The sequence below is a fragment of the Sprattus sprattus genome (assembly GCF_963457725.1).
Source record: "Sprattus sprattus genome assembly, chromosome: 9".
NCBI classification, from domain to species: Eukaryota; Metazoa; Chordata; class Actinopteri; order Clupeiformes; family Clupeidae; genus Sprattus; species Sprattus sprattus.
The window spans coordinates 16,750,280-16,763,387 of record NC_137928.1 but is presented as its reverse complement, the minus strand read 5'-3'; the positions used below and the strand labels follow the sequence as shown (position 1 = coordinate 16,763,387).

The following is a 13,108-nucleotide window of genomic DNA, read 5'->3' as shown; positions in this document are numbered from 1 at the left end:
TGTTCATGTCATTCACAATCAGTCTCTTAGCAGACGCGGCCTTTGTCCAAAGTGACTTCCAAGGGAGAGAACAGTCAAGCTACGAGCCATATAGACCTAGTGTAACAATAAACACTACCTCGTATAATTATGACTATAAATGTGAAACGTAATTGTTAATAATACAAATATTCTCGTATTTATTATTATCATAATTATTTTAATCCGAGGATGTCTGTAGAGTTGACGTGAACGCAATCTCCAACGGGTTCTCACAAATTCGCCCGTTAACCCTTTTACTGTAATACGGAGTTTTTTCAAATGTCATTCCTCAACGCGATTCCTCAAATAACCACAAGATGGCCCGTGGAATCCCATTTGAGAAGATTCCGGTAGAGTTACGACTGCTATTTCGAGTTCTGAAAGTTGTCTGAAGTTCAGAAGAAAGCACAGAAGAAAAAAATAACGAGAATGCAAATGTTTTCATAAATGTTTCCGAAGTGGAGTTCCTTCTGAAATCCTTCGGAAAGTCTTCCCAACTGCTGTCGAGAATGAGGCCCATTGGTATCAAATGACTTCATGCGATATAGCCGAAGATATAATAAGCATGAAATACTTAACATATAAAACCAAAATGTTACTTCAGTAAAACATACAGTATAGGCCTACTGACCTATTTATTGCTGAAATTATCATCAATAGAAATAGCAAGTTTTTTCACTGGCTTTCCCAGCATGTGTCTATAAAAGGAAATGGATGAGGTGCCGCTAAACTGTGAGTTTGTAGAATAAAAATATGAATATGTTTGCAATCTTTTAAGCGCGTGTCCATTAGGAGATCGATGACGTGATTGGCCAGGAGAGAAGCCCCTCCATGGATGACAGTTCTAAGATGCCCCTCGCGAACGCTGTAATTCATGAGCTACAGCGAAACTTGGACCTCGCCCCAACCTCTGTGCCTCACAAGGTGACCGTTGACACCGAATTCAAGAAATACTTCATCCCAAAGGTGAGTCAATCAGTAGGCTACTAGAAAAAAGGATACCTTTTCATGTGCAAAACTTTTAAATGAAAAGTGCGTTAGTTAGGATACCTGATGTTAGAACGTTGAAAAGCTTGAGATGCTGTTGTGAAAGAGAATAATAATAAAAAAAATCACATTCAAAAATGTTTTATTGTGTAGGTGAAGCCCTGTTGTTTTGTAGTAAATCCAAGCAAATCTTGCAGCTTACCCTGAGAATCATTATTATGCAGGCCAGTATCTTTATCTTTAGCGATAATGCTCACTCAGTCTCCCACTCTTAAAAACTATTTCAGATCTTTAGGAGACTGATAGGATTGTGCTCTGCAAAAATTGCATGTGCATTGTATGAACTCCATTTCTAATGAATGGAATCCAGAATATAGACAATAAACTTTAGACAAAGGACCACGAGGTAAGGGAGTCTACTCCACATCAAGGTAGACAGGGAAAGACTGAATATCATTTCAGTGTTGCAGTTTAAGTACAGGTCAGCTGTGGGAGGTCATAGGTCATTATAATGGAAGGTTCCAGAACAAACACACAAAGGCCAACATGGTAAGTCAGTCCTTTGTTCATTGTTTGTGATGGTTACATTTAGCCTGGGTAAATTCACAAGTTTCACGTAGAAACAATATATCTCTGTGTTGAACTGTATTTTTACTTTGCTCACCATGTGTAAGTATCTCTTTCAAATACAAAACAATGTTTGTTGTACAGATTTCACGGTAATTTGATTTTTCTAATCATCAAAAAATTCTTCTCATATTTTCGATGTTACCTCTCAGTGTATCTTCTGCATGAGTCTTGCGTGCATAGAGCCCATTATGTTAGTCATGTGTGGGTTGTTTGACGTGCGGTGAGGTTCGAGGCTGGCGAGGCACTGACTCTTTCAGAGTCAGATTTACAAATACATAAACCCAATTGACTATCTTAAATCACCATTCAATGGGCAGCTTGCACATTTGACTAGCCTACTGTTTGTTTTTCATATCAGCATTCTTTACACAGGTACATACAGTTGGCAGCTGCTAGTTTGTGATGAACGCGTGTTAAAATGTGTGAATATGCACTCATGAATATGAACTCTTTCATACGAAGTTTCTCAAGCACCCTGAGGGTTTCTACCTTTTCCCATTATAATTTTAAGAGTTAAATCGAGGAGACTAGGCTATAACATCAGCTAGATAACCAGCTATCATTTCATACAAATTGAACTCTTCCAATTAAATGCTCATACACAAACGGTTTACAGCATAAGGCTCAACCTCAACATATCTGGTTTGTCTTAACTCATAATGTAGGTTTATTTAATGTAATATTTAATAATGTTGTAAACGGTAAGCAGCACAAGGCTCAACATCAACATATGGGGCTTGTCTTAACGCATTATATGGGTATATTTAATGTTATATTTAATAATGTTCCCTTTACCATGATTGCCATAGAGCAGTATAGTTCAGTGACTTCTACCACTTGAAACTGGCAATCTTACGTGATCTGTCGTTGTGTCGTATGCACGGCTTCCCTGTCTACAGTGTCGCAAAGTGACGCATGTGCGACAAGAATCGGGTAGCAGACTAGGATCGGGTAGTGACACTCTGGCCCTGTTCGAAATGTCTTAAAATGCCTCCTTCCTTCCTTCCTTCCTATTAAGAGAGCAGGGACTGTTCAAAATGTCTTAAACCTTCTCTTCCGCTTTAATAAGATACCTTGAAATAAGTAATTTTTCCGTTAGCCACATCGCTAACAGTAGCTGCTAGCTAACAAAATAAGCACACACAGCGTGATGACGTCACATATTGCCGTACATGCCATCTTAATAGACTGTTCGAAAATCTACGGTTTTTGCGATACCTTCCCCCGAAGGGACGTGTCTGATCCGACACCTGTCCAATAAGACATCAAGGATCAAGACAGCTTTCTAAGATTTCGAACACACCCACCGTCTCGCTGTCTCCTGTCTGTTTGAAAAGGACTTGCACAAATTTGGGGATTTTGATTATAAAAATGCTTGAAATGACTGGAATCATGCAGAAATTACATTTACAGCACATATCAGTAGAGAAATATTAATATTTTAAAAATATTATTATATTTTAAAAATATTTTATTTTGGGCTCTGCCTCCCCTGACCGCATGTCCCTGGGTTTTGCCCAGGGAGATTAAATGAACTCCGGTAAAGAGGCGTGTAGTGGAGGAGGTTGTTGTGTCTCATGCTACTCATACCCTAATGCCGGAGGAAATCCTGGACTTTTCCCTGGGAAAACTCATCTTTGTTTAAGTGTCAACTTCAACAGGAACTCACACGACCTCCAGTCAGTGTAAGTTGCATTGCAATAAACTTCAGATAATGTTACAGTTAGCAAACAGCAACCTTTCCTTTGGGTTAGAGAATCATCAAGAAATTCTTCTAATATTTTCGGTGTTACCTTATCTCAATGTATGAGAAGGAGAGGCAAGAGAGTAATTGTTTTGACTAATTTATACTTTTACTATTGCAGATAACGTCATATGACATATTAGATTCAATTGCAGTTTCTCAGGCAAAACGTGATGCATTTTTCCCCTGCTAATCTAAACAATTAGTGGTTGGAGTTGTAACACATCTTTAAAAAGTGTTATAAGCCTGCCAAGAAAATGTTGACAGCTAACGCTGTGGATTCTGGGATCTCTGATGATAAAAACCTTTGTGTCATCTGTATGGAGCCATTTGGCAGCAGCCCTTAGCCATAGGAAGTTTGAGTAAAATGTGCCCTTTGCTGTGTCTGGGCACAACAAGCCTGCACTCCAGGCTGGCACACACACAAACACACACACACACACATTTATTTATTTCAATAAACCTAATTTTGTGCGCATATTGCCTCTGTTTTTGCTTCTTTGTTCTAATTGTTCCAACCTACGCCGGCAGTGGGGTGGTAACAAAGCAGCATCATGTATTTGACACTCACGAGGGCTGTGATATTCTTGCAGAGATTTGAATTGTTGCCATTTGCATGAACAAATATGGGAACTTTGTATAAAAGTATAGATGAAGCTCTACCTCAAAAATCCAGTGAGTTATAGCTGGTGAAACAAAGTGTTTCAACCATTTCCAGTCTCCTCTGCTCTGCTCTCTTCAACCCACACACAGCATCGTCAAGATGGATATTCTTCCTGTCCTTCAGACAAACTTTCCCTCCATGGTTTTGTGCGTTGTTGTTTTTATATTGCTGTGGATGAATCGAGGTAAAAGGGGCAACTTTGAAAGATTACCGCCGGGTCCCCCTCCTGCTCCACTTGTTGGCAATTTATTCCAAATAGGCGTAGCGCAGCCATACAAGTATTATCTAGAGGTATGTGTTCACATTCTTTCAAACTCCACGTTTTCTTTCTTTCTTACTTTACTTCTTTTGTTTTACAGTCATCTGCAAAAAATACTCTAATTGTGCCTCTTCTGTATCCACAACCTCAGAGACCCTGCTTGCTTTAATATCTCAACATCACGCTATTCTCCAGAAATCTGCTTTGACAACAGCTAGAAACCAAAAAACTTAACTTAACTTTCAGAATTAATTTATTTTAGATTGGTTATACTTTTCATGGCTGATCAGCTAGAGTACACTCTGCAGTTTCCAGTCAAGACTGTATTGTTGAAATTATTTTCAGATTGACTGTTCAGTCTGTTGCAATTCAGCCGACTTCACCGAGTGTAAAGTTCAGACTCAGTCAGTACCAACAAACAGACTGTCATGATTCATTTATTCCAGTTTGCTGCAGTTTACAAAATTCCTCAACCTTTCATGAGTGAACCCCTCTCCTTGCCTCACCAGTTCTGCAACAAGTATGGGTCAGTGTGTACCATCTGGCTGGCCAACAAACCAGTGATCATACTGTCCGGATATCAGACCATCAAAGATGCCCTTGTCACCCAGGGAGAGGAGTTCAATGGGAGGGCTCAGTACCCTCTCATGATGAGGTCAACCAATGGATTTGGTGAGTCTGCTGGAAGGTCTTCTTTTAATGTCACAAGAGAGTGACTGAAGATCCCCCAATGGGCTTCTAGCACTGTTGTGATCACATTGTGTATTCAATAAGAAGACAAGGAAGAAGGAGAATCATGCATGGGAAAAAGCTTCACCCACTTTATTGAATGGTGCCAACAAATAATGAGTGAAAGAAAGGCAAATGTTTCAACTCATGCATCACCATAACTACCATTCGTGCCAAAAGATAATGTGCCGAAGTAGGCTTGACTAATGTTGCAACTCATGCTACCATGGGTTTAATTTTCATTCATATCTCTTGAAAAGTAAGTTGTAATGTTCAGTTTGGAAAACTGATTTTGCTTATCCTCATTAGAGAGCATCACAGTTGAAATAGTTGTGAATCAGAATCATTATTTCTCTTTACGGTTCTAAACTGTGTCTGTCTTCTGTGTCCTTCATGTCGAACTTTGTGTTCTTAAAGTTCCAGATACCGGCAAGGTCAGAGTGAGTCTGTTATTCTGTTATTTTCTGCCTTCTCAGTGAATAGACCTTGTGGCAGTTTTCAGAGTAGTTGTATCATACGCGTTGGGACTAATGATTGACACCCCTTCCTGTCATCCTGGTAGGATACTTAAACTTACACAGTAGCGAGAACGGTTTCCTTATCAAATTAGAGATGCGGGTAATATTAATGTGAAACCTTCCTGTCTCCCTTGATGCACATCATTGTAGACAATAAAACCTTGTTCCTGGTTGCACACCATTTTATTTCTATTATTAGAATGTACCTTCTAAAATTGGACTTGCATATATTAAAGGTGCTATCATATGGAACTCTTCAGAGCTGTAGAACCCTGACAGTGTGGACATCCCAAAGGGCTATTAAAGGATCTAATTTAGATAGCACCCTTTTTCTTTGTCTGGTTTTAGGCCTTGCCATAGATTCCAGTGTTTGGGGCTGCCTGCTCCTGATAACCCTAACAGAGTTGGTTCCCTCCTGCCATTTTTCCATGATCTGAATATACATGCGTTCCAGACAATTAGAACTATTAAACCAAGTTCATGCCATATTAATAGCGTCACACTAGGCACCCACACAACCAAGGAAATCATAAAACATTTTTTGTTTTTGTCATTCATTTTGGGACGGACTGGTCAACATACATTTGATTAAGTGTATCATACACAAAATACAGCTTCATCAATGCATTTTTCCTGAACAGACAGATCTGAATAGCATGCCTTGAGGCAGCATACCATGATCTGTATTGATACAAGTGATTTGGTCAATGGGCGAATACATCATACGTATGTATTATCAGAACTATAAACTTGTGACCAGATGTCAGTGGGTCCGTTCTGTTCTCCTCAGGCGTGTTGGCCAGCAGTGGTCAGCGCTGGAAGGACCTCCGTCGGTTCTCCATCATGACACTGAAGAACTTTGGGATGGGGCGGAGGAGTGTGGAGGAGAGGGTCCAAGAGGAGGCCAGGAGCCTGGTGAAGGCGTTTGATAAGTTTGATGGTGAGGTTGGAGCACTTCACTTTTCATCCATGTGTCTCGTATCAGTGTGTCAGTATAGACGCTATGATCAGGATCAGGATTTCCCTTGCCTGTCCTTTATTTAAAGGTGCAGTCCAGGATTACTATCCATTACACCTTTCATCATTGAATCAACTTCAATCTGTGAATTTGAACACGAACAGTGTTTTTCTGAACACATTTCACATATGAAATAATAAAGATGCTGTGAAATTAATCTTTTTCAACCCCAAAGAACTGCTGTGCAATGCCGTGTCAAACGTCATCTGCTCCATAGTGTTTGGGCACCGGTTTGAGTACAAAGACCCAGAGTTCCTGCTGCTCTACAATACAGTCATTGCTTACTTCGATGTGCTCAACAGTCCCATTGGCATAGTATGGAATTAATGTCTTTTGAGTAGCGTAGATAAGTAGTGCTTTTCCCTTCCTCTTGACCAAAGAAAAATAACTCAAACATATTAAGTGTGGTCCCCTTCCTCAGTGCTGCAGGAAATACCAAAGGACATTGGTATAGACAGAAAAACACGAGACAATCATAAAAGCATATAGATAGTTATACTGAAAAGCCTTTTCACAAAAGAGTTTGTGATACTAAGTGATAAGGTTGTGAAGAGTATATTCTATCAATTGTATGCAGAGTCCACTTTTGAAGTTTTTTCAGAGTGGAAGATAGTTACAGCCCAATGTTGTAATACAATCTCTTTCAGCTCTACAACATCTTTCCTAAAATTGTCAAGCGCATTCCTGGAAGGCAGAAGGCGATGTTTGCGTTGCTGCAGAAGACTCAGGATTATGTGAAGAATCAGGCAGAGATTCGACTGAAGCACCTGGATGCCAACTCCACTCCCCAAGACTACATAGAGGCCTTTATGGTTAAAATGATTCAGGTAAAGGACTACACAGAGGCTTTTATGGTTAAAATGATTCAGGTAAAGTGCTGACCTTGGATAAAGTTAAATTGTGACCCCAAAATGTTCATAGACGAGGAAGGGCAATTTTTAAAGAATAATGTCTTCCTGTCTGTTGGATTAGGTCGTCATTAGATACCCTTAGACCTAACTGAAATGTTTAAGATACAGAGGAAAATCAGATAATGATAGTGCTAACATTTATTTAAAGGCAAAGAGATCATCTGGGATAAAACATCATCAATTTTCTACTGAAATAGAGAAATAAATAATTATGTGTTTATTGGTGTTTACACTTCAAGGTAAACGTTCCTCTTCCCGCAAGTTGCGCGCAAAAGCCTGAAAAACAATATCCAGTCTTCAAGGACTTTGAGCTTTGTTGCTGATATTTTACAGGTTTGACTTCCTGAAACTGTAAGAAAGGATGAAACATCACAGTAGTCAATTAACCAGAAACAGGGCAAGATTAAAGGACTACTTAAGGTCGCTCTTTCAAAAAAAGAATGAAAAATCCTGGAGCAGAGGTGTTGCTTCGCAACAGACTGTACAAAAACCTGAAGTTGGAGAACTTCTCCACTAGGGGACCTCACTTGCTAACTTGACAAACAGTCTTATTTCAGCAAGGACTGAAGAGTAAACTCCACTGATGTGAGACCGTATGTGGCTTTTTATTTCAGAAGAAGGACCTCCCAAATAGTGAGTTTCACTATGACAACCTGGTGAGCAGTGTGTGGAACCTGTTCTCAGCTGGGACAGAGACAACCTCCTCAACCTTGAGACAGGCGTTACTGATGATGATTAAGCACCCGGATATTCAAGGTCTGAACCAAATAAACTGATATGGTTCAGTTTTAATTTTTCTTAACTGTGGAAAAAAGGGGATGATTTTTGAAATTTTTTCTTACACCATGAAATATATCTGCTATGAAAATATGTTTAGTTTATTTTTTCCCAAAAATATGTACATATTTTTTATATATGCTTAATGTAATATAGCTGAAGCTATAATAAGCATAAAATACTTAATATTCAAAACCACAATGTTACTTTAGTAAAACATACAGTATACTGAGCTATTTATTGCTGAAGTTATCAATAGAAACGGCATGTTTTTCACTGGCTATCACAGCATGTGTCTAAAAGGAGATTGATGAGGTGCAGCTGAACTGTGCGTTCCTAGGATAATTTACTATGAACATGTTTGCAATCTTCTAAGCGCGTGTCCATAAGGAGATTGATGACGTGATTGGCCAGGACAGAAGCCCCTCAATGGATGACAGGTCTAAGCTGCCCTACACGGACGCTGTTATTCATGAGGTACAGCGGAGCGCTGACCTCACCCCAACCTCTGTGCCTCACAAGGTGAACGTCGACACCGAATTCAAGAAATACTTTATCCCAAAGGTGAGTCAATGAATACTAGAAAATTGATCACTTTACGTGTGCAAAACTTTTAAATGAAAAGTGCGTAAGTAAGGATACCTGCTGTTAAAATATCTACGTTGAAAAGCTTGTGAAAGAGAATTTAATAAAATCACTTTCAGAAATGTTTTCAGGTGTAGGTGATGCCCTGTTGTTGTTTTTTTAGCAAATCCAAGTAAGTCTTGCAGCTTACCCTGAGAATCATTATTATATAGGCCAGGATCTTTATCTTAAGCAATAATGCTCAATCAGTCTCCCACTCTTAATAACACATTTAGATCTTTAGTTTGACAGGACTGTGCTCTGTAAAAATGATATATGTATTTATCTATATGCATTTCATGTTGATATATAAATAGATAGATAAAGAGATACTTTATTGATCCCAAGGGAAATGTTAGGACATCCAGTAGCTTATACAACTCACAGATACAACATACCGGATCACATACACATAGGGAGAACATGTTCAAAAGGAGTGGGGTGGTAACAGATACAAGAATGGGGTCTGCCCTTGTGGTACAATGTACACGATTGTGAGTGACAGTGAAGATGCCCAAGAGGAAAGAGTTCTTGTGCTGCTTGTGTGGATAGTGCAACAAGATAGTGTTCTTGTGCTTATGTGGATAGTGCAAAGAGATAGTGCAGAATATACGAGATTTAGTCTATACAAGATTTAGTCTATACAAAGGGCTAGTGTAACCAGTAAAGGGATGGACAGTGGGTTGGTACAATAAGGTGGGGTGTATGATAGGGCAGACTGAGGTAGACTCATGCGGAGAAGACCATCTCCCTTCCCCCCTTCCACGTGGAGTTGTATAGCTGAATGTTGTGTTCTTTTCCTCCTTCAGGATACTATGGTTCTTCCTCTGCTCTCTTCGGTTCTCATTGACCCTAAACTGTGGAAGAACCCAGAGAATTTTGACCCTGAAAACTTCTTAGATATGGAAGGACGATTTAAAAAGAACGATGCCTTCCTGGCTTTTGGATTAGGTACGTCAGTAAATACACTTTGAACTACCTGCCATGGTTAAGCTTTTGAGGAAAAGGACAGTAACATTCACAACTCATGTCACATATTTCTGTATATATAATAGTATAGTATTTACGAGTTATGCGAATGAGTTTTCATTACATTTGAATTACAGCATTAGTCTCCTTATTTAATAGCCATACCTTGAATACACATAAGCTTATTATCATGTATAACATGTATTATCACTAGGGATGAGAACAGATAAGATTTTAACGATTCCGGTTCCTTATCGATTCCTGCTTATCGAACCGATTCCTTATCGATTCTCTTAACGATTCTTATCATTTGGTAAGGGGCGAAAAAAGAGCACAAACGGGTTTTTTACATTAATGTTCTTTTATATAAATTTCTAGAATGTGTAAATTTAAATAAAACTTACATAACTTAAATAAAATGTGTTCTGTTTAATATAAACGTTCATACAAATAACAATGCTCCTTCCTTACAGAAGACGTACTAACTGCAGCCTGTAACGATGACAGACTAGCAGCCTCTGAGCCCGTCTGATTTAGAACCTCATCATCAGCTTAATTGGATGGAAATGGAGATTATTTATAGAGCGAACGCTGGTTTGCATAATGAAAAAAATGGCACTAACAAAATCGCTGAATTTTCTGATCTGACATACAGCCCTTGTTATTGAGGTAAAGGACTGTATATTTTCTTGTAGGTTGCTTGGTTGTATTGCTAATAGCGAACTATTATGCTAAACGCTTCTAATAGCAATGTAGAGTCCACTACAAACACAATAACGTACTGAAACATAATAACTTGTATCATGTACAAACTAGGCACTCAGTATATTTAACACTTAGCTATTGCTGCCACTGAATTGGCTACGAGAAACTTATCCATATCGAACTGTCAAACTGAGGGAGCTGCACGCGTTGCTTGCTTATTAACGGAGTCTTTTGTACAGCCTAACCCTACCCTAGGACCAACAGAGGGGAGGCAAGCACTGCCCCTGCCTCTAGCCAACGGTTGAAAATAGAAGATTATACAGTTAAGCTAGCCTAGTTATGTAAATTATATATAATAAATGACAATGTCCAACATCGCCCATTCTGTTAAGCAATTCAGTGCTAAGTTTAGTTATGGTTTACACGAAAACGCAAACGTTTGCTGATAACACCGTTATGTTACACCGTTAAGACTTATGATAAAACATTTTGAGGAGTTTACCTTGGCAAGTAAGGGATGAAGCGCCGACGTTAGTTGAGCTGCTGCTGGCATCGAAAACATGACATTCTTGTAATTTTATACCATGTGTGCTCAAGTGCTTATTCATGGTAGATGTACTTCCTCCCTTTGAGGAAATACATTTTTTACAGAGGTTACAAGTGACCGTGTTCGCATCCGTTCGGGTGAAATAAAGCCACACTTTAGATCGCTTCTGTCGAGTTGCCATTTCTGCTGTGTTCTGACTTTATTGTAAGAGTTCGCGCATGCGCAAACGGCACAGAGACCAGACCCGGTTATGAATTTGGCTAACGATTCTAAAGATTCGGCTCATTGGGAACCGGTTCTCAACAAGACCCGGTTCTCGGTTCCCATCCCTAATTATCACACATGTAAGCTTGTTATTTTATCACTTGCAGTCACAGAGTGTCCTGAGTACTACAATGACACTTGTATTCCTAATCATTACCATTGAATTTATCATGTCCACCCATTAACCCTCTTCTGGTTTCTTGCCTGGCAGGGAAACGAGCCTGTCTGGGAGAGGGTCTGGCCCGGGCAGAGCTCTTCCTGTTCTTCACCGCTCTTCTCCAGCACTTCACCTTTGTGGGCACAAAGCCTCCAGAGGAGATCGACACCAGCCCCAGCTTTTGCAGCTTTGGCAGGATGCCTCGCAGCTACGACTGCTACGCCAAACCCAGGGCATAAATCTTCTTAATATTATTGCTTGCTTGTAATATAATTCACAGCAGGGACGTGCAGTCATAGGAGGCAGGGGAGGCTCATTTTGAAAAGTAAAAAAAATAATAAAAAATTAAAAATTATAATAATCATATATATTTATGTATTATAAAATAAATATTCATATTTCTCTAGCTATCTGTGTTACGAGTGTCATTTCTGCATGATTCCGATAATTTCGAGCATTTTATCAAAATCGCTGAATTTGAGCATTTCCGGTTCCCAGTGACAGTGATCAGCCATAGACGTGCCGTGTACTGAGGCAAATGCATTGCTGTCTATGGACAGCTGAGCCAGTGCCTCAGTAGGGATTGCGCAATCACTCCAAACTGGGTTTTACGCATGCGTGCGCAAGCGCAGAACCTTTGAGTTGAGCTCAAAATGCATTGAAAAATATTGCTACTGAGGCAGGCAGTAGCACGGATTCAGTGAAGGGGGCGAGCATGAGCGCGATTCTTGGGTATATAGTCTGACGTTGGACTTCTTCTACACACTTCTACTTGACCTTGACGGTGAAAATGGAAAATATCATTGCTAACCTGAAGCAGTTCTCAAAACTGGACTTTCAGTCCAAACAAGAAATGATTGATAATGGGAGACCAATGCCGGAGCTAAAATGTTTGCTTCAAACTATGGGACCGAAGTTATTGACATTGCATTGGAGTGTTTCATGTTTTCCAACGGGACATATTCATGCGGAACACAAACCTCGCTAAAGGCTGCTAGGTGCAGTAAGGCCGTGAATGGATTAGGAGCTTGCGAGTGCAGTGCACCAACTTAAAATTATACCGGTCAGTAGAACATTTTGGTATTGTGTGCTATGTCTGTGGTGTTTAACTGTTTGCTTGTTAATACGTTGTGTAAATAAATATGAAAATGTCAACTTCGAATTCAAGTGTCCGAGTTGCAGTGTTGGGCAAGCTACATGGTTTTTGTAGTGAGCTAAGCTATCAGCTACTCTACAATAAATTCAGCTTCACTACACAGAAGCCACCACTCAAAACAAAAGTAGCAAGCTAAGTTACATAAACCTGTCAAAAGTAGTTTGATATTAGAAGCTACTTTCAGTTAAACAAACTGCATGCCAAGTCAATGCAATTTTAGGGATCAACACAACTGTCAGTCAGATAAAAACGGTTGCATGGATGAAATTCGTGTGTTCGTATGTTTGTGTTGGATGTCATTGACGTTGACAGGAACTTTTTCTTTAGATTACAAAGAAGGCATCTGAAAACATATTGAGTTTCACTCGTCGCACAGACTTTTCACTTTTTAACTTTCATCATCTTCAGCTGTATCTAAATATCAACAG

General features: G+C 39.5%; 1 protein-coding gene across 1 annotated transcript; it reads left to right on the top strand.

The window, feature by feature from the left end:
* Positions 1-4,145: 4,145 nt before the first annotated feature.
* On the top strand, positions 4,146-11,763 carry LOC308369901 (cytochrome P450 2M1-like; the record flags this gene model as incomplete). The annotated part of the gene is made up of 9 exons (XM_080844461.1): positions 4,146-4,337; positions 4,815-4,977; positions 6,343-6,492; positions 6,713-6,885; positions 7,218-7,397; positions 8,096-8,237; positions 8,635-8,822; positions 9,692-9,833; positions 11,579-11,763. The coding sequence occupies 9 exons, from the start codon at positions 4,146-4,148 to the stop codon at positions 11,761-11,763; spliced, it is 1,515 nt and encodes a 504-aa protein (XP_080700587.1).
* Between the last annotated feature and the right edge of the window lie 1,345 nt (positions 11,764-13,108).